General features: G+C 44.3%; 2 protein-coding genes across 7 annotated transcripts; one reads left to right on the plus strand and one right to left on the minus strand.

The window, feature by feature from the left end:
- Positions 1–4773: 4773 nt before the first annotated feature.
- Tmem97 (transmembrane protein 97) lies at positions 4774–14230 on the plus strand. Its single transcript, XM_076870193.1, has 3 exons — positions 4774–4981; positions 11481–11625; positions 12488–14230. Exons 1-3 carry the CDS (start codon positions 4865–4867, stop codon positions 12739–12741), a joined length of 516 nt encoding a protein of 171 aa, XP_076726308.1. The 5' UTR covers positions 4774–4864; the 3' UTR covers positions 12742–14230.
- On the minus strand, positions 13885–21205 carry Ift20 (intraflagellar transport 20). 6 transcript variants are annotated; one of them, XM_076870197.1, is made up of 7 exons: positions 21061–21205; positions 18736–18803; positions 18227–18262; positions 17942–18070; positions 16607–16692; positions 15242–15345; positions 13885–14202 (listed from the first exon to the last, which is right to left on the minus strand). In XM_076870197.1, the coding sequence occupies exons 4-7, from the start codon at positions 18066–18068 to the stop codon at positions 14049–14051; spliced, it is 471 nt and encodes a 156-aa protein (XP_076726312.1). In that variant the 5' UTR covers positions 18069–18070; positions 18227–18262; positions 18736–18803; positions 21061–21205; the 3' UTR covers positions 13885–14048. The 6 variants fall into 6 exon arrangements, with proteins under 6 accessions (XP_076726312.1, XP_076726309.1, XP_076726311.1 ...); XM_076870194.1 differs by having other exon boundaries at positions 18227–18459; XM_076870196.1 differs by lacking the exon at positions 18736–18803 and adding an exon at positions 18849–18964 and having other exon boundaries at positions 18227–18459.
- Positions 21206–21227: the final 22 nt, after the last annotated feature.

Genomic DNA, 21227 nt, shown 5'->3' on the forward strand with positions numbered 1-21227 from the left:
TATAATTCCATCATCCTGCCATTTTTTTTCAGTGCTAGGGCTCTACCAGAGACGCATCTCCAGCCCATCATGAAAAATGTCTGAGAAATTCAACAGGTGATATGTTACCTAATATGTCAAGCACATTCAAATTTATTCAGTTGTCCCTCATTTCATTTATAAGTATTACCCTCTCAATTCAGAATCCAGTTTAGGATCACATCTTACATTTGGTTGTCATGTCTTTTTAAGTGTCTTTTAATACAGGAGAGTCCCTCCCTCTACCCCTTCTTATTTCGTGACACTGTAATTTATAAAAGGGCGAAGCCAATTATCACGTAGAAATTTCCACAAAGATTTGGATTTGTCTGTTTCCCGATATTTCAAACATTTTTGAAAAAAAAATGTGAAATGGAATATTACTCAAGACATTCTGTGAAAAACTATTACAGAGGTGATGTGGTATACTTCCCATTTCCTCAAAATGAGCAGAAGCCTGGTGCAGAAGCACACACCTATAATCTCCAGACACTTGGGAGGCCAAGGTAAGAGGAATACAAGTTCGAGGTCAGCCTCAGCAATTTAGCAAGGCCCTAAGCAACTTGATGAGACCCTCTCTTTCAAAAAAAAAAAAAAAGGCTGGGGATGTAATTCAGTAATAAAACACCCCAGGTTCAATCCTCAGTTCCAAAAATAGGGGGACCATGCAAAACAGCCTAAAGCCAGGTGGCCAACTGCCCACTACCTCAGTGAAACCCACAGATCTCAAGAGAGATTCTGAGTCTTATGAATGAGAACCTACTAGTTCAGTTTTGAAGCGTGAAGCCATCTGCTGATTGGGGAGCCACATGGCTTTCCAGTTTTTACCACTTTCCATAACACCAGAACCTGTTGAAATTTGATTCATCTACATCATGCCTTTGGCTGGCTGAGACCCTTTGTTCCTTATCCTAAGTATCTGACTACATGTGGCAGAGGATTAATTTCTCTATTTAGTTCATTCAACAATGACTCCAGCTTTGTGTTAATAAATCAAGGCTCATAAGGCAGAATGCTTGTTTGTGAGGAACCTGAGATTTAGTGGGAAACATGTTCAGAGACAGAGCCGCTAAATTCAGACAATGGGGGTGGGGGAGAGCACACGGCATATGCCTGTAATTCTAGTGACTCAGGAGGCCAAAGCAGAAGGATCAACAGGTTCAAGGCCAGCCTAGGCAACTTAGCAAGACCCTGTCTCAAAAAATAAAAAGGATGGGTGGGTGTTGTAGCCCAGTGGTTGAATGCTTTCCTAACATGTATGAGGCACTGGGTTAGATTATTAGCACCAAATAAAAATAAAATAAAGGTCCATCAACAACTTAAAAAAATAGTAAAAAATAAAAATAAAAAGGACTTGGGGTGAAGCTCAGTGGTAGAGTGGCCCTGGTTTCAATTCCTATTACCAAAAAAAAAAAAAAAAAAAGAGGTGGTGGTAATGGGGAGGGATTGGCTTTCAACAGGGCCTTAAAATACAGAAGGATGTAGGGAGATAGGTGGGGATAGAGTAAGAAGGGTGGGTGCGTTTTAAGTAGAAAAGTGAAGCAAAAACAGGATAATAGCTAGAATCCCCTTTGCACCAGCACAGTGTCCAGTGTTGAGCTGATGATGATTGTCTTGTCATAATGCAAATAAATTTCAAAAGGTCCTAAACATAGTCTCTTCTCCTAAGGACACATGCTTTTGGGTGATGACTGCAGATTAGCTGTGTCCTCCTCAGATGATCTCTCCCAGGACCATTTACATTCCAAGACTGATCTGAAAAACCTCATCAAGTCAAGAACCAGTTCTCCTGCTAAAGGAATTTCACAGAAGGAACAATTGGAGAGATTTGTATGTGTGTGTATGAAGGGGCCCTCCAGTGAAAGTGCTTGACCTTGAAAATCTTTATCTACAGATAACAAACTTGGCTGGGCAAGATGTTTTTCCAGTTGCAGTCACACTGACAGCTGTACAGTTACCATGTTCCCTGGGCAAATGCCAGCTAAGGGCCCTACACTCCTCCCCCAGCAAGCAGTGATAATCAACTTGGAGTACAAGGGTCTGTACTCCCATGCTCATTAAAATATGCTGTCCCATTCTTAAAGCCATTCAGGGTGTTGGGGGTGGAGTTGGCACACGCAGGCCCTTTCCTTCCTGTCCAAGCTTCTCCTGGGCCCTGGTCTTCCCTCATTGGGAGGGTCTGGGGACCTTATTGGGGAGGCACTTGCCCTGCCCCAGAGATAGAAGCCCTGAACCAAACACTACTCCACCCTTGTAAGAGACAGGCTGGGGTTTAGGACACAGGTTCTACTGTCTGCCTTATTACCAGTTTTGTGAGCTGGGATGATACCTCTCTGAGCCTCAGTTTCTTCATGAGGTATTAGGTCCTCAATTATCTGGAGGGGGCCATCTCAGCTCTTCTTAGTCTCTAACAAGTGAATGATATGGAGAAGGGGAAGAGGCAGAAGCTTACAGACAGAATTGAAGGCCAGAGTGGAGGGCAGGAAGGACCAACTTGCCTTCAAGGCCTTACTTCATAAACAACAATCTCCTCAGGTGACTGAAGATTCCTCAGACACCAGCCTTTTTTCTAGAAAAAGCCACAGCTGGATCTGAGTTATCCCTACCTCAACCTCCCTAAAGGGAAGTTTTTTTTCCCCTGGACTCAGATCTTCTCTGGAGCAGGAAAAACAGCACTGAATGCCCCTCATTTGCTCAGGCTGTTGGCTCCAGAACCAGTCCAAATTTTGTGTTTTTGCGTGTTCACCATCCAGGTCGTTCACCCGCTTGCTCCCCAACTCAGACGGAACCTCCATGTCCCTCTGCGACTATGCCTTCTCACCCCCTGCCAATTGTATTTCCTTGGTAAACACCCCCTCTTCCCCAGTCAAACCCTTCCAGGCCCCTCAGCCATGGACTCTGCAGAAATTGGCGCCTGGCTCTCCCCAGAACTCAGCTTCCACACAGCTGTTCATTTTCTCACTCTTCAAGGTCAGACTCAGGGTCACCAGCCTCCCTGATCCCTAAAACCATGCCCACCTTCCTCCTGATTACTGCCATTACATACAGGCCTTCTCACGCAAACATGCCTAAGTGGCCTTTGGATACTCTGTCCCTTGACCTCATCTCCAAAGACCTTCCTCCCCATTCCATTTCAGTCATACCCTCCCACAGGCACTGACATCAGGATTCCAGTCATTGCACCTCCTTGTCCTAATCTCCCAGCCTCTGGCTAATGACACTCATCACACGAAGGGCTTCCTCATCAGTGCTTCGAACCCATTCACTTCTCCATTTTCTCTGTCACCAGCCCCCTTTGGCCTCATGTCTTCCTAACTAGCTTGAATTGCATGCTCCATCACTTCAACCACCCTCCTGTTCAACTCCCTCAAATCACCTTTGTTTTCCTGCCCACTTCTGGATGAGTCCAACTCCCTTTTGCTGAGCTGACCTCACAATGAAGAAAAGCACAGCCTAGGAGAATGGGGCCTACAGGTCAAGGACCACCCACCTCAGCACTGCCAACCATCCCTCTATCCATGGGGCACACAAACCACCTAAACCGAACCCTAATCCTTCCTCCAATTCTTGGAAGCCTTAGGCCATATTTTCTACTCTTTTTTCCTCTATAGACAGGCTTTCCTCTGACCATAAACTTTAAACACCTTCTTTTGAGGATCTGTCCTCCCCTTTATGACACTTTCTGCCTCCATTTCCCCAACTTCCTTATTCCTTGCTACTCTGCCATCTGCCACCCTGCCCCCACAACTGTTCTCAACAGGGCCAATGGTGGGCACTACCCCAGGTGGCCCTGACCCAGATGACCCTCCCTTCTCCCTGTGATGTCATACTCCTCCTTGCCCACCTTCATCTCAGACCCCTGAGGTGGAGCTTTAGGATCTCTTCTAGGCTTTCTCCTCAAAAATTTGACTCCCATCAAACGCTGATGTTTCACAAGTCTAGTCTCCAACAGGTTCATCCAACGGCCTATTAGCATCCACCAGATGTTGCAGAGACTACGCAGTGTCAACAAGGCCAAAACTGAATCATCTTCCCTTGAACTCACTTCCCCTGTGTCCCCTCTTCTCAGTGAATGGCAACCCCATCCATCCTGTTCCAACCCGACCTGGGTTCTGCATAAAAAATCAATATTTGCTCAGTGACCAATGAATCTACTCTTCCTCCTCTATAGACAGATCTTTCCTCATTCTCCACAGCCAATCACCAAGTCCTGTCCATTCTACCTCCTGAGATTACTTCCTATGCATCCTTCTCAAGTTTCCCTGGACCCCCAAGCCGGCGGGACAGGGATCTTGCGGAGAGCGCCATCGCACAAGCCCGGTCTGCCCGGCTCTGCCACCCGCACTGTGCACTGGCAGCTCCAGTCCACACGCTCCATGGCCCAGCACTTAACAGGTGGTGGTAAAAACGACTGAGCTCAGCGGGCGAATGGAATCTTGAAGGAAAGGGACCAAAGCGGGCAGCCCCTTGTACCTACGACCGGCGCCGAGACACCAGGCGTCTCCTGGCAACCAGACTCCCGCGCGCCCACTTAGGTGTTGGGCAAGAGCCCCGCCCCTCTCACGCGGCGCTCCCGGCAACCAATGGAAACCGTCTGCGGGGCGCCTTCTCTCAAGCTATACGCAGAGAAGCCAATAGCACACCGCAGAGAGTCCCGCTTCCTGTAGGCGCGCCTCTCCTGCTTCTCCACCAGCCAATGAGAACAGTCGGAATGCCCTTCAAGGGGGCGGAGCGACCGCTGCGGCCCGGGATCCCTCCGCCGCTGCACGGCGCGGGCCTTCTTCCCAGGTCTGCGGGTCCGGACCCAGAGAACCTCGGCCCCCGGCCCGTCCACAGTAAGGGGACTATGATCGTCAAGCGCAGCCTTGACTTTCTGCTGGGCTTCTACTTTCTCTCCCACATCCCCATCACCCTGTTTTTGGACCTGCAGGTGGTGCTGCCGCGACAATTATACTCGGTCAAGGTGAGGAGCGTCCCGTGGTTCCCCGCCCGCTGGCCCCTCGAGTTCGAGACACCTCGGTGCGTTGTGGGTGTCCCCTGGTGTCCCATAGAACCTCTTCTGGCCGGGCGCGGTGGCGCACGCCTGTAATCCCAGAGGCTCGGGAGGCTGAGGCTGGAGGATCGCGAGTTCAAAGCCAGCCTCAGCAATGGCAAGGCGCTAAGCAACTCTGGGAGACCCTGTCTCTAAATAAAATGCAAAATAGGGCTGGGAAGGTGGCTCAGTCGAGGGTCCCTGAGTTCAATCCCCGGCAGACATACACACACACACCCCAACACCAAAAAATAACCAAAAGAACCTCCTCTGGCACGTTTCTCCCTCCCGCCTTCCTTGGGACCTGCCAGTGACCGGCGCACTTCTTACCTAACTTCCATTCTGCGTCTTCCTGGCTTTTTGTTCATCTGCCCCAGTCCCTTCTCCCACATTGCAAGGTACAAACGTTTTGTTTGTTCCCTGAGTATGTGTAATGCTGCACAGTTTCACCTGTGGTCAGTTGTCATGTTTGAGGGAAGTAGTTTGAATGAACCACTCTCATCACATGTTGGATTCAAAGTTGTGGTTTTCTTGCCAAGCGCGGTGGCGCTCGCCTGTAATCGCAGCGGCTCCGGAGGCTGAGTTAGGAGAATCGGGAGTTCAAAACCAGCCTCTGTAATTTAGCGAGGCCCTAAGCGACTCAGCGACCCTGCCTCAAAATAGATAATAAAAAGGGGCAAGGAATGTAGCTCAATGGTAAAGCGCCCTTGGATTCAATTTCCAATACCAAAAAAAAAAAAAAAAAAAAAAAAAACCAAGCTCAAGAATAAATAAATTACCAGCCAAGGGCATTGGCGCACGCCTGTCATCTCAGCGGTTCTGGAGGCTGAGGCAGGAGGATCATGAGTTCAAAGCCAACCTCAGCAATGGTGAGGCACTAAGCAACTCAGTGAGACCCTGTCTTTAAATACAAAATAGAGTTGGGGAAGAGGCTCAGTGGTCAAGTCCCCCTGAGTTAAATCCCAAATACAAAAAAAAAAAACAAAACAGTAAATAAATTATCAACACCTTTCACACTGCCATTATACTTAGGTTTGAGTAAGAATGATCACCTGAGTGAAATGTCACATCCCTGCCCCTCCCCCCTTTCCCCCCCTTTCCTGGCTATTGGAGAGCTTTTTTTGCTTTTAAAGTATTCAGAGCTACACTTGGTTTTTTTGGTTTGTTTTCTTATCTGAGTTTTTGTTTTGTTTTTCCTTTATCTTGGCCATGTAACCTCCTTCTACGAAATTCCTACCCTCAATTCTGTGTTTCTCCAAACTTCTGATAGAACTGGGCAAGACTGACTCCACTACCCAAACACTTGATTTTTCCTTTCCTTTCCAGGAGCATTCTACCTCTGAGCTACAATTCCCAGTCCTCCTCTCTCCACCCACCTATCCCTGCTTAAGACTTTAGACTTGAGATCCTCCTGCCTCCAAAGTCACTGGGATTACAGGCATGTGCCACCATTCGCCACCTAAAGATTTGATTTTTGCCTCACTTTCTCCTGAACTGCTTTTTCTCTGCAGATCAACTAGTTGTCTTTGGTGCTGGAGATTTGGGGTTTGAATTCAGGCATGCTTTACCTAAGAACTACATGCCCAGTCCTTTCTTTGAGACAGGCTTACTAAATTACTGAGACTGACCTCCAACTTGTGATGATCCTGCCTCAGCCTCCTTAGTTGCTGGGATTACAGGTGTGTGCTGCCATGCCCAGTTTGTAAAGCAGCTTTGTTTTTTTTTTTTTTCTTTTTTAACCTTTATTTATTTTTATGTGGTACTAAGGATCGAACCCAGTATCTCACACATACTAGGCAAGTGCTCTACTGAGCCACAACTCCAGTCCCTGCAAAGCAATTCTTAATCTGAACTCCATGAGCTTGCAGTAGTGTACACAAAATTGCATGTGCCCTGTATTTCCTAGAAGAGTCAACTTTTCCGGGGTCAAACCCTCCCAAAAAGGTTAGAATGCAAAAGTATACCAACTCCCATAAGTCTCCTTTTTGCTCGCTTTTAGAACTAAGCATAACTGGGAAGACTTCTGACCTCATTTCCATGGGAAAAGCGAGGCGGGTATGTAGCAAGAGCATTGTGCTACACTCTGGTTACTCCGTTCTTCAGAAACTAGCCAAGAGGGTGAGTCAGGGACCTGTAGCCTCTACTTTTAAATAGGAGTTTAAATTATAAGCTCAAACATACATAAGTTGTAAGTTTAGGGATGGAGCTTGATGGTACAGCACTCACCTAGTACACATGAGACCCTGAATTTGATCCCCACATGTGCATACCTTGTAATTTCCTACTGCTACTTGAACAAATAATCACAAACTGTTTCCTTTCAGATTTATTCTTTCACAGTTCTGGAGGTTAGAAGTTCAAAATGAATCTTAAAGGATGTCATTAGCGCTGGTTCCTTCCCGAGGTTCCATGGGAGAATGGTGTTCCTCATTTTGTGGCCACACCACGTTAATCTCTTCTTCAGATCACCCCATTGCCATTTACTTTTATTTGGTCAAATCTACCTCTGTCTTACTTTTATGAGGTTACTTGTATTGCCATATCTATGGTTTTTGAAACCTGTGTGGCCACAATTCAGGCCAGCTGCCTATTTATAGTTTTTCGATATAATAGGTCCCTTAAATACTTGGAAATTGACATGTTACTCCACATAGCCATTCCTGACTTAGGAGCCTGTGGTTTATCCTTTCTGCCATTCCCCATCCTTGCTCACCACTTACAAAATACTACTAAAATGTGCCCAGCATCATGAAGACCCCATTTAAATGTATGTCTTTGGTTGGGCAGAATATACTCCGCTTTGGATCTGGGAGTTTAGCTCAGTGGTAAACTAAAAACCAAGTAACCACAGCCTTGCATGTACAAGGCCCTGGGCTTGATACCCAGCATCAAAAATAAAAAGATTTGAAAAGGCTAATAACCAATGCAGATTGGATCTGGCTAGAAACTATGTAATTATTTCTTGTTGGTTTCAATCAAATCACTTGGAAAAACTCCTTTTTTATTATGAAACAGTAGAAGAATTTGTATTGGTTAACACATGGGAAGCATTTGTAGTATCCTTTGCAGCTAGATAAAATGTTTCTGTTAAAATAAAAACAGGTAGGTGTCTGTCCTTGTTCAGAATTAGAGAAATACAAGATTTCACAGCAAACTTTGGCTTAGAAAGCCATGAGTGCAGGACCCATGAATCTTTTTGTGGTGCTAGGGCTGAAACCCAGGGCCTCAAACCTGCTAGACAAGTACACTACTGCTGAGCTACAGCCCAGCCCGGTGAATTTTCATGGGTATCAGTGATGACTTGAGTCAAATGTAAGTCAGCTATAAATGGAAACAATTTTTAAAAATATTTTCTTTAGTTGTAGTTGGACACAACACCTTTATTTTATTTATTTTTATGTGGTGCTGAGGATGGAACCCAGCGCCTTGCACATGCTAGGCGAGCGCTCCACTGCTGAGCCCCAGCCCCAGCCCAAATGGAAACAATTTTATCACATTCTTTTGGGGAGAGGGATCTTAAGTAATATGTAATTATTAATGACCAGTTAGTTGCATGCCAAGATTTTTTTGGGGGGGAGGGGGGTTACCAGGGATCAAACTCAAGGACACTCAGCCACTGAGCCACATCCCCAGCCCTGTTTTGTATTTTCTTTAGAAACAGGGTCTCGCTGAGTTGCTTAGCACCTTGCCGTTGCTGAGGCTGGCTTTGAACTCACGAACCTCCTGTCTCAGCCTCCCAAGCCTCTGAGATTACAGGCATGCGCCACCGCACTTGAAAAATGCCATGCCAAGATTTTTATTAGAATTAACTTGAACATCCCCAGATATATATTAATTACATCCAGTCAAGTAATTTTAGCTAGCAATTGTTCTAAAGATGACATGTGTTGCCACAGTAAGATTGGCCCTATTTTATCAATGGGGAAATAAAGAGTACATTAAGGGTCTTGTCCAGAGCCAGGACTTAGCCAAGAGCTCTGCCTCTGGCTCCCATGCTCCATGCCACTCTGCCAGGGGCCTGGGTCTTTTCTTCTGCCTACCCTTTGTTCAGCTCATGTTATGACATCAGGTGGTTGGTTTGTGCCTATGTGCAGTGGTTCCTAATTATTAGGAGAGTGAAGTGACTAGATTTTTTTTTAATATTTATTTTTTAGTTCTAGTTGGACACAATACCTTTATTTTATTTATTTTTAGGTGGTGCTAAGGATCGAACCCAAGGCCTCACATGTGCTAAGCAAGCGCTCTACTGCTGAGCCATAACCCCAGCCCCAAGTGACGAGATTTTTAAATTTTGTTAATCTCACCCTGCAGCCCAGTACCCTAACAAGCCTACCTTGATTTATGAAATAGGTGAATCGAAGATAAAGTTCAAGTGGACCAGAATGCCTTTCAAGTTCTGTGCTAAATCTTTGTTTTGTTTTTGTAATACTGGGGATTGAGCCTTAGATTGTGTATTTTTTGTTGTTTCGGTTGGTGGTTGTTGGGGTTTGGTTTTGTTGTTGCTTTTGTTTGGACAGGACCTTGCTAAGTTGCTGAGATTCAAACTTGCAATCCTCTTGCTTTAGCCTCCCAAGTCACTAGGATTACATGCATGTGTCACCACATGCCGCTGCAGTAAATTTTTTTTTTTTGCTTTCCTTTTTTTCCCACGTTTTTTACTAGTGCATCATAGTTGTACATAATGCAGTAAATATTTTGAAGCACATAGTTTTCCCTGATACTTTTATGATTTTTTTGTTTTTAGATTTATTTTTAAATCACTTAGTTCAACTTGCTCATTTTACAGATAAGGAAACAGAGCCCTGAAGAGGAGCAAAAACTTACTCCTTTAGAGTTTTCCTACCACATTACTATCCTGAAAGTGCTTAGGAGGTGGCAGAGGGCACTACCTTGCCATGAATTCAGAGTTCACATTAAGAACAGACAAGAGATCATTGGTCAATAGACTGGTCAACAGACAGAACCTTTCTGAAATTAATATTGTGCCAACAGAATATTTGTTTCTGGATGTTTACCTCTATTTCATAATAGTGAACCTTTATCTTTTGATTAAACATTAACAGGAGAAAGGTCCTTGAATTTTCTAATGTAAGATAAAATTTTTAACCTCAGAGTTGCTTTATATTTTGGGAGGTGGCGGGCAGGAGAGGTTCTGGGGATTGAACCACCCGGCTACATCCTCAGCCATTTTTATTTTGAGACAGGGTCTTGCTGAGTTGCTGAGGCTGGTCTCAAATTTGTAGTCCTCCTGCCTTGGTCTTCCAAGTTGCTGGGATTGCAGACAGTGCCCGGTTGATAGAGTTGCCTTCATTCATAATATCAAGATACTGTTTGGCTTTGAAACATGTGTTGAGACAGTGCCACCTCCTGGAAGCTAACTGTGATAGACCTTGGTAGTAAACCCAAGCCTCTAGGCTTTAGGTTCCTGTAAAACACAGTAGGCATCTCAAACTCTACTGCTTCCTTCTTCTGTCTATGGCCACTTCAGCATGGATGTGCTTCCCCTTATTTGATTATAAGGGTATTTTCTAGTTTGGGTGGGGCCCAAACTAGAGCTGAGACCACTAAGTCAAGCCTTGACAACCTAGCAGCTATATGGTTTGGGGCAGTTCATTAATCTACAAATATCCTACTGGTCTTCTCAAAGAAAAAAAAAATTGGGGAGGGGGGCTAAAGTTAAAAACAAAGAGGAACTTACTTGTGATATTAAAGTATCCAAATTTACATCTCTACATAGGTTAGATTTATCCTCTTCCCTCTCACAACTACCTTCCTCCACCAAAAAAGAAATAGAAATTCAACTTATTTCTTTCTTTTTTTTTTTTTTTTTTTAGTGAGAGAATTTTTAATATTTATTTTTTAGTTTTCGGCGGACACAACATCTTTGTTTGTATGTGGTGCTGAGGATCAAACCCAGGCCGCACGGATGCCAGGCGAGCGCGCTACTGCTTGAGCCACATCCCCAGCCCCTCAACTTATTTCTGCATTGAGGGAATCTGGCCTTTGGAGTTGGGTGTACAGTTATTGTGAAAGGAAAAATGTCAGGATGATTTTCACATTTCTTGTTTCCTTACAAAAAAGGATGTCAGCAGAAATGTCATTTTCCTTTAGCAAACATCCTGAGAGCCTACTGTGTGTCAGCTGTCTGTTGCTCTTGACAGTGGGCAACATAATCTGAACTTGTGTTGTTATAGAATTCTCAAATTCTGGGTAGCATAAAGAAGGGACTGGAAGAGTTGAGGGAAAACTTCGCAGAGAGGGTAACATTTGAGTTAGAGCTGGACTATGATACAGAAGCCAGCTGGTATGCCACCTGCCACCAAAAGGACTGGACAGTAAAAGACTACCAGTTATCCCTAAATGACCTGAAGATGCTGAACCTGACCAAGCCAGGTGCTGTAATTCCCCATGATTATCATCTTGTTTTCAGCTCAGAAACCTGCTGGCTTGGTATGCTGAAGAGTTCAAAGACCCTCTGATACAGAGCACCCCAGTGTGGTTCCAGTCCTTCGTGTTTTGTGAGCTTTTGTTTCAGCTGCCCTTCTTTCCCGCTGCAACATATGCCTTCTTCAAAGGTTGGTAAATGGTGGGAAAAATCTCCTTTTTTCTCAGAAAACAAGCCCCAGAAATTTTTTGAGAAAGTATCTCCAAGATAGAGGGGCATAGTCCCTGAAGTTTGCACAAGGGCCTCATAGGATCTGGTGGAAGCAATCAGGATGAACTGGTAAAGGGACATTAATTTGGCTCAGACCATCTGGTCAACTGAGGCACATGGCTACTTCAGTTATCTGGAAATCTCTCCCATTACATTTAAAGATTGAATTTGTCATCCCCTGACCCCACCATTGAGTCTCTCAACCATTGGCTTTACTGCCCTACTTTGAATAGTATCATACTGACCTACAAGCAGTAGCATCAAGTGAATTCATAAAAGGCTTAACTTCTCATTTAAAAATTATTCTTACATGTTCTTGTATAATTAATGCCCTTATAAATAAGAGGCCATACCTCTGTCCTTAGTAACTAAGCTCATACAGCTGAAAGTGCCTACTGGAGTTTACCAGAGGCAGTGGATCCAACTGCAGGCCTCTTGCCTATATATGATGACTTCACAGGCGGGTGCTGGGACAGGGATGTACCTCCTTTTGCATTTTAGACCAAACGGGTAATGGGAGTTTTACTATCCTAGAGTTCTGCTGAGTTATATTCTGACCCTCACTCTTGATTTCTCTGGCAAGTCAGTGGCTAGGGTCCTAGCTCTCAACTAAGTTTATGTGTTGGATAGTGTAACATCCAGTTTTCCATTTTTTTTCTGAGTTTCTACCTGGAGAAAAGCACAAAAAGGGAACAGGCCAGCAGAGATAGGGCAAAGAACATCTCAGACGTCCCAGAAGCCATACACAGATCTAACCATCCTTTTCTCTTTCTTTGCTTCAGGAAATTGCAAGTGGATCCGTATGCCTGCAATCATCTACTCAGTTCACACCCTGACAACATTAATTCCAATTCTCTCCACATTTCTATTTGGGGATTTCTCCAAAGCCAGTGGTTTCAAAGGAGTAGGTCCTGAGAGTTTCCATGAACGAATAACCCTCATGGCCATCTATGCCCCCTACTTTATCGTTCCCTTCATACTTCTGTTGTTCATGTTGAAGAACCCCTACCGTGAGGAGAAAAGAAAGAAAAAATGAGGGAAACAATCATTGACCCAGGAAGAGACATTCACGGGGCAGTTGCCCCTTTTGACCCAATACAAGAAAAACTACTCTGAACCCATGTCTTCAGTAGCATTTGAAACACAAACAGCAGTACTTAAGAGCAAGATGGTGGCAGGAGCCACGTCAAAGGGATGAACAGATCCATCAGCAGGGGTGGGGGGCAAAGGAGAGTGGGCTGTCGTTGAAAAGTCGTGCCAAATACCTTATCATGTGCCCAAGTTCCATTGCAGGATTTATAAGAGCAGGATCAGACCAGAAACTGAGTAAGCTCCCTCAAAACATGGCCTCCTTGACTCACTCATGAGGCATCTGACCCACAGCATATACACATGACTGAACCTTTGACTCATGATTCACTGTAGCCTATCAATCATCAATCCAAAAATAGTGGAGTGTTTCAGACCATTCAAATCAGAAATTGTGCCTCTTTAATATTCATTAAAAACCATGTTTTCTTGGCCCTACCTCTACCCCTGGGAGAAAAAAAAGGAAAATATTATGCAGAAGAGGTTTAAACTGAGTTTTCCTAAGGTTCAGCCTCAGCATGATTTGTCAAACCGGTTAGACTGGAAGGTGTTTGTTTCTTAAACAGGTCATCCCAAGAGATTTTAAGTCACCTTGTTCATCTTATTTCCAAATCTTAGACATGTATATTTTTAAAGACCACCTGGGACAGTTCCCTTCATTCTGAAGTCTGGAATCTAAGGACTGTTCTGGAAGTGTGCTCCCTAATGGACAGCTTCATTCTTCCTAATACAGTATGGTCATTCCCACCCTGTTTAGGGCTGGGGATAGTTGGGTGTGACAAGCCCAATATGTGCATGTCAGGTCTCTTCACATTAATGCTCAACATTCCATCAGGTTTCTCTAAATCTACTTGAGGCCAACACTAAAGAGGGTAAATGAAAAGTCCTGGTCAACTCTTTTTGTCTTTTTTTTGTTCACAAGTCGTACTGGTCTGACTGTTGGTACTGACTCTGGTGAGACTGGTCCAAATAAAGGCAGCTGCTGACCACTGCCTAATGTGTTTTGTGGACTGGGAATTGAGCATCCAGGGTTCTCTCACAAGGGGTGAAGCACACTGCAAACCACAAGGGGGGAAAAAGGCAACTAAGCTATTTGAAAACAATAGTTTATTGCTTTTTCTTCCCAAAGCTTTGTAAGTTTACAAAAAAGAAGATCAAAGTTTACAGACTGCTTCATTCCTACTAAGAATGTAAGAGGTGAGAACCTGCCCAGCATGGCCACTGGCAGTAGCTGTTCACTCACTCATTCCAGTCCTACCCCTGGACTGCATTACTGCCTTCAGAGGGCTGTATTCCTTGCACACTGTCATGACGTAGATCATTAGTCAAGTCACTGGAATGGTACAGAGGTTTTTTGGTTTGGGGCTTTTTTGCCTTCCTGGTATAAAATGAAATTTTCAGTTCATTTCTGAAAAATAAATTGGTCAATAAATTCATTTTGTTCTGCTTCTACTTTACACAAAGCTTCATATTCAACCCGATACCTGAAAAACAAAATTATTAGAAGCCCTGAAAAAGATGAAATAAACTACAGACTTAAGTCTTCCAGAGAAGACTACAGAGGTTTAAATGATTCTAAGAAATGGTGAGTTCAGAATGAAGTTAGGATAAGAAAGAAAAAACAAACAGGCAAAGTCCTACCCATAGGAAATCTCCAGGGCTGGGTTGTGGCTCATGGGGAGCACTTGCTTCACATGTGTGAGGCCCTGGGTTTGATCCTTAATAACAGATGAAAATAAAGGCAGGGTTGTGGCTCAGTGGTAGAGTGCTTGCCTAGCACATGTAAAACACTGGGTTCAATCCTCAGTACCTTATAAAAATGAATAAAATAAAGCTATTTAAAAAATAAAAGGCGGGACTGAGGCTTTAGCTCAGTGATAAAGCGCTTGCCTCACATGTGTGAGGCACACTGGATTCGATCCTCAGCACCACATGAAAATAAATAAAGATACTGTGTGTTCATCTACAACTAAATAAATATTTTAAAAATAAAAATAAAAGGCATGCTATCCATCTACAACTACCAAAAACAACCAAAAAAACTCCACCCCTAACAAAGTTACCTCTGGGAGCCAGCCAACTGGCCCCTTGCTATCCGAATTTTCATACTCAAACCTGGTCAAGGATGTTTGTTATAAAACCAATTTTCTGTTTTCTTCCCATAAAATGTAATTTTTTTTTAAATTTTAATATTTATTTATTTTTTAGTTATTGGCAGACACAATATCTTTGTATGTGGTGCTGAGGATCGAATCCGGGCCACACGCATGCAAGGCGAGCGTGCTACTGCTTGAGCCACATCCCCAGCCAAATGTAATTTTTAAAAATTCTTCAAATCGGGTTGACTAGTGCAATGCTATTCCTGGGGAAATGATAATGAAGATGATCAAGAAGGAAAATAGAATCTAAGTGGAATGAAGAACCTGCTTCACATCATGGCTTCTTACCTTTCTAGCTGCATTTTCTTTTCTGCTATCAGTGCTTGAAGTTGCTGCTGTTGGGCTTCTCTCTGCTTTGCTATGGATTTGAGCAAGTTCCGAGCACCAATGGCCTAAGAAACAGAATCACCAAAGTTTGTGGCTTCATTAAAAAATCTATAGCAGGAAGTCCTCAAAATAGGGGTGGGCCATCAGGAGTTATTTCAGTGCCCAGAGGGGAAAAGAAAGTGGCACACCAGGGCTTGGGGATAAGCCAGAAAGATGATTAACCTACCAATCAGAGTGCCTGGGGAGAACTGGCCTATAGCTAGGAGGCAAGTCCAGAGCTCTTCCCAGAGCCCTGCCTGCAGGTACTGAATGGCTGGCTGGTAGTGCCCTTCAGCCTCATGCCCTTTAAGTTATCTGTACCATGTAAGTCTTCATTTTTCCATGTATATAAGATAAAACCTGGGGCTGGGGCTGTAGCTCAGTGGTAGAGCGCTCGCCTAGCATGCATGAGGCACTGGGTTTGAGCCTTAGTACCACATAAAAATAAAAAGGCATTCTGTCCATATACAACTACAAAAAAAAAAATTTTAAAAAAAACAAACAACTCAGTACTGATGTGAAGATCAAAGTAATAAAAGTATCCTGACATATAAGCTCAGGTTAACTGGACCCTAAATTGTTACAAAAATCTTGTTTTGACTTGGAATGGGACCACCATTTGGCTCTGTTATCCCATTCCTTGGCATATACCCAAAAGGACTTAAAATCAGCATTCTCTAGTGATATGGCCACATCAAGGTTTGTAGCAGCTCAATCCATAATAGCTAAGCTATGGAACCAACCTAAGTGCCCTTCAACAGATGAATGGATATAGAAAATGTGGTACATATACACAATGGAATATTACTCAGCCATAAGAATGAAATTATGGCATTTAACAGTAAATGGATGGAACTGGAGACCATTATGCTGAGTGAAATAAGCCAATCCCAAAAAACCAAAGACCAAATGTTCTCTCTGATGTGCAGACAGTAATTAAGAGTGGGGGGTGGAGTTCACTAGATTAGACAAAGGGAAATGAAGGGAAGGGAGGGGAGATGGCAATAAGAAAGAATGAACTGGACATAACTTTCCTATGTTCATATATGAATACACAATCAGTGTAACTCCACATTGTGTACAACCACAAGAATGGGAAGTTATACACCATGTAACATGATATGTCAAAATACATTCTACCGTCATGTGTAAGAAGAATAAACAATTTTTAAAGAATCTTATTATGATTAAAAGAACCCACTCATTCTCCCCAAAAATAAAGAGAGCAGAGATTAAGAGAGTAGAGAATCAGTGCCCTGGGCCAGGCCAGAAGCATGCTAAGCTTACCTTCATTTTTTCATTTTCTGCTTCTTTTGCAAGTTGGTCAACAAGCTCAATTAGACCACCAACTATTTTCTGAAACTGGCCAATTTCTTTTGGAGAAAGAACAAAAAATATCTTATTTTCTCAGCACCATCACTCTCTCTCAGCACTCCCCTGAAGCAGTGAGGGCAGAGCTGAATGCCCCTTTTAATCTATGTCAAAAACAGTTTGGTGCCTACTGGTGCAAGTCTCCCACCCTTGGTCTGAACCTAGAGAAAGGTGGCCAGGGGCCCAGAGTTGGACCAGGGAATACCTAGACCTTGAGTTACCACCAAGCCAGCCACCTGCTGCTACTTCAGGCTACAAAGGCAGCAGGCTCCTGGTGGTCCACCTGGAGGACCCAATTCCCCAGGAGTGACAAGAAGCACAAAGCACAATTTACAAAAAAACTGTTTCAGAACACCAGTGCTACCACTGGACTAGCCACACATACCCTAGATTTCAGTCAATGGTGGGGTGGGACCTTCCCACCAATAATCAGAGCCAAGTAAAGAGCTCACAGCATTTAAGTATTTAATCTCCCACTCACTTATTTCAACATCCTTGGTATGCTGGAACCCCATTTTACTAGGGGAAAAAAGAGGTGAGACAATAGCATGCACATAGCAACCACAGACTGGCAATGAAACCCAAGCAACTTTCACCAGCTAAACTCTCTTCACAGCATAGGGAGGTCCAGAGGCTCAGAAATCCCTTGCTCCAGCTAATCTGGCTCTCTTCATCAGCACTGGGCTTGCTTGGCTGCTGGGACAGGAGATTCTAAAATCTCTAGCTCAAACATAACTTCATTAAGTCTGTTGAGCTGCCTCTAGAGACTTCAGTTAGCACCTCTCACTCCAAATAATGGATCGCCTACCACTGAGAACACTTTCTATCAAGAAATCAAATAATGCATAATTCCCATTTCCCACCCCAAAGCCCTGGTTCTGCCCCATGAAGATTAAGGTTTTTAAGAGCAAAAAAAAAAAAAAAAAAAATCACAGATGGCATGTCAGAAAACACCCTCCTCTCCCAATGTGCTCAATACAGGATGACATGACAAGTATAAGAAGACAGCAGTGGGCTGGGGCTCGTTGGTAGAGCACTTGCCTAGCATGTGTGAGGCACTGGGTTCAATCCTTGGCACCAGATGAAAATTTTTTTAAAATTTTCTTTTTTTTAAATAATAATGACAGCAGGTACATGGAGATTCAAAGCCAGGACCATTCTTGCAACCAGGAGAAAGAGTGGGGCTACAAATCCTACAGTGGGGTGCTGCTCAAAGATGAATAGTACTGTGTCTCCCCAAGTGATACTCACTGTCCACAAACTCCTTGCACTCTTCCTTGAGCTCTATGGTCTGCTGGGTTACCTCGGGGTCCAACACCCGCAACTTGTTCAGCTCATCAAAGTGCAGCCCTGCTTCACCCAGGATGTCCTTGGCCATAGCTACAGAGAAACCAGGCCCAGTACCCAATCACTTCTCAGCCACTAAGGAAATACCTGCTGCCCGCCCTAGCCCACTCCTGCCCCCAGACACTAATGCCAAAACCCCTGATGTTCCAAAGAATCCCCAATCCCACTGTCTCCACCTCTCAGCCTCACCTGTTTCCCTTCCAGGTTCCCTAGAGAAGTTCTGTTCTGAAGGGGTGACAGTGGCAGAAGAGGTGTGCCATAGGAGCAAGGGTCAGGAAAGAATAAAGTCCAGTTGCTTGTCACAGGCATCGTTCATTCAACACACATTTCTTGAGTGCCTACTACATGCCAAGACTGCTAGATGCTGGGGGTACAAAGCTGAATGCAACATGGTGCCTGCCCTGGAGGAGCACATAGTTCAGCTGGAGGAAGATAGACAGGTAAACTGAAAAATTATGCTGTTAAGTGCTTTACCGAAATATCACTACAGAACAAGAAGAGAACAGAGCAGTTAACTTGAGTGACATCGGGACTGTTATGAGCCATAAACATATTTATATATCCCCATTTATGTAGCAAAAAAGGCTTTTCAAATACATGTTTTGTGTTGTTTGTGGAATAACATCAAAAGCAAATTTTTTTAAATCTGGGTAAATTAAAAGGGTTAAAAAAAAATAAGCTATGAGTAAGAATATTACCCAAAATGTATGATGCAAGTCACTATACCGTTGCCCGAAATGGGAACCAAAGTTGGGTCAGTCTCTTCCTAGCAGAAAACACAAAAAAGAATAAAGTATCAGCAAGAACGTACCAAGTAAGGAGGCCAGGGAAAGGCATTCCAAGCAGAGAAGGCAGCATGGACACAGGTACAACGTCACTGAAAGGATGCCTCAGTTCCGAGAAGGAAACTGGAAACTCACCCTCATTCTGGCTCAAAAAATAATCTTTTAAATACTAAAAATAAGTGAAATGTGCATGCTCTGTTCAAAAAGGGAAGTGATGGTAGACTAGCCCAGTGGTAGAGCACCTGTCTAGCAGATGTGGGGCCCTAGGTTCCATTCTCAACATCACAAAAAAAAAAAAAGAAAGAAAGAAAGAAAGAAAAGGAGGAAATGCTAATTAGTTCTAGTCATTGGCTCTAGGCCCATTCCAAAACCCAGGTGTTCCAAAGACTATCATCACCTGTCCCTGTACCACCCCTTTCCTCTGCTCCCATCTCCCCATGCTGCACCTGTTTCCCTTTCAGCTTTGTAAGAGGTTTGTTTCCGAATGGGATGAAGTCAGAGAGTGGCTATCAGAAACAGGTGTGCCATAGGAAGAGCAATGTTTGGAAAGAATTAAGTCCCTTGGGCTGGAAATGCCTCTCAGGGGCAAAGCGCATGCCCAGCATGTGCAAGACCCTGAGTTCAATCCCCAGCACCAAAAAATAAAGAAATAAAAAAGAATTAAGTCCTACTGTTGCCACAACACTGTGTGAGCTAACTAATACATGTCTTTGGGCTGTCTATATTTGACTCTGGCCTTTGGCCGCACTGGAATCAACTAAAGTGAGTTGATTCTTTCTTTTTAAATGTTTTAATCATTCAAAGCTTCCTTAAATCTGTCTTCCTGCTTGTTCTCTTTACACATCTAGTCGAAGTACTTAACAGTTACCCAGGTAATCAATCAGACCAGATGCTCCAGAAAGAGCCACATAACTTGATAGAGCAAACAAACACTTCAACTTCCACTACCTTACCTGAGACAGAGCATTTATCCAGAAACTCCTAAGTCCCTGCTCTGGGGATAAAGAGCTGTCTCTGGACAGAAAGTGCACTAATCACAAATTATGGTAACAGTGTGAGGAAAAGCACATGGTGCTATGTGAAGATGCAGCAGGACATAGTGTGGAGCACAGGGATGTCAACAAAAGCTTTCTAAAAAAGTGATTTTTAAACTGAGACCTAAAGGATGTCAAAGTTTGTGAGATGAAGGCAGGAGGGAGGCAATCTAAGAAGAAAAAGCATATGAGAACATCCTGAGGCTACAAAAAATCCAACATGTTCCAAGAACTGAAAGACTAGTGTGATCAAAACAGTGAGCAAGAGACAGAATGGATCAATATGAAGCCAGAGAGGGAAACCAGGGCTGGATCATGAAAGGCTCCAAAAGCTGCAGTAATGAGCTTGGCACCTGGTGGTTTCTCAACAAAGTGACATTTTCGTTGAAGAAGATCACTCTGACTCAGTCTGGAGACTGGACTGGAGGAAACAAAAGAGCAGGGTCATGCTTACCTGATTCCTCACTGTCACCCTAGCACCTAGCATGGTGCCTACACATAATTGGCACTCAGTTAATGTTTGTGGAATGAATGTCTGTGGAAATAGAAGGCTACTGCAAAAACCAAAGCTTGCAGCTGAAGACAAGTGTTCTGAGTTGAGATGTTTTCTAAGCTGATCTGATAAGAGAGTAAGGAAGTGAATAAAGGGAGTGAAAAAGGCATGATTCCCATAAATCTGGCTTGAACCAATGTATGATTGGAGGGGATAGTTTGAAGAGATGGGTGAGATGGAATAAGGGATAGAGAGAAGCTTCACGGAGGGCTATCGTATTTCACAACTCACACCACACACGTGTCTGAGTATCTGAGGAACATCAGAGACCTGGGACTGAGCTCCCTAAGGATGAGGGCGGTGATACGCTGTCCCCGCGTCCGGGCCCTCCCAGGTCCACGCTAGGCACTACCTACGGGCTCCACCAATGGGCTGTGGAAGAGGCACTGGACAGAAAGTCAGAAAAGGCCCGGGCGAAGGAACTAGCGGTCTTCTCTACCTAAACCCCGCGCGGTTTCCGAGCCTCAGTTCCCTGCGGCTATCAACGGGCCACGCTTCAGGCGTCACCTGGGTGTGAAACCACTCCCTAAGAGTCTGGCGGAATTCCCACGTTCCTTTCCGCCCGGGTCTGCCTTTTCTTAAGGCGGGGGCCTGTCAGATTCCTCTAGCCCCAGGTCCGCCTGCGTACCCCAACCCCAAATCACTTCTTACCTGCCGGCGCTCTGCGGCCGAGGGTGACGTTGGCAGGCAGCTTCTTCCTCCAGTTAACAGCACTCCGTACGTAACTCGCTCCCCTCGGCTGCTGCCACGGCTACAAGATCTGTTTACCATAGCGTCACTACCTAACACCGGAAGCACTTGGCCTCGCACATCCCACA

This window comes from Callospermophilus lateralis, chromosome 11, assembly GCF_048772815.1.
Source record: "Callospermophilus lateralis isolate mCalLat2 chromosome 11, mCalLat2.hap1, whole genome shotgun sequence".
Lineage (NCBI taxonomy): Eukaryota > Metazoa > Chordata > Mammalia > Rodentia > Sciuridae > Callospermophilus > Callospermophilus lateralis.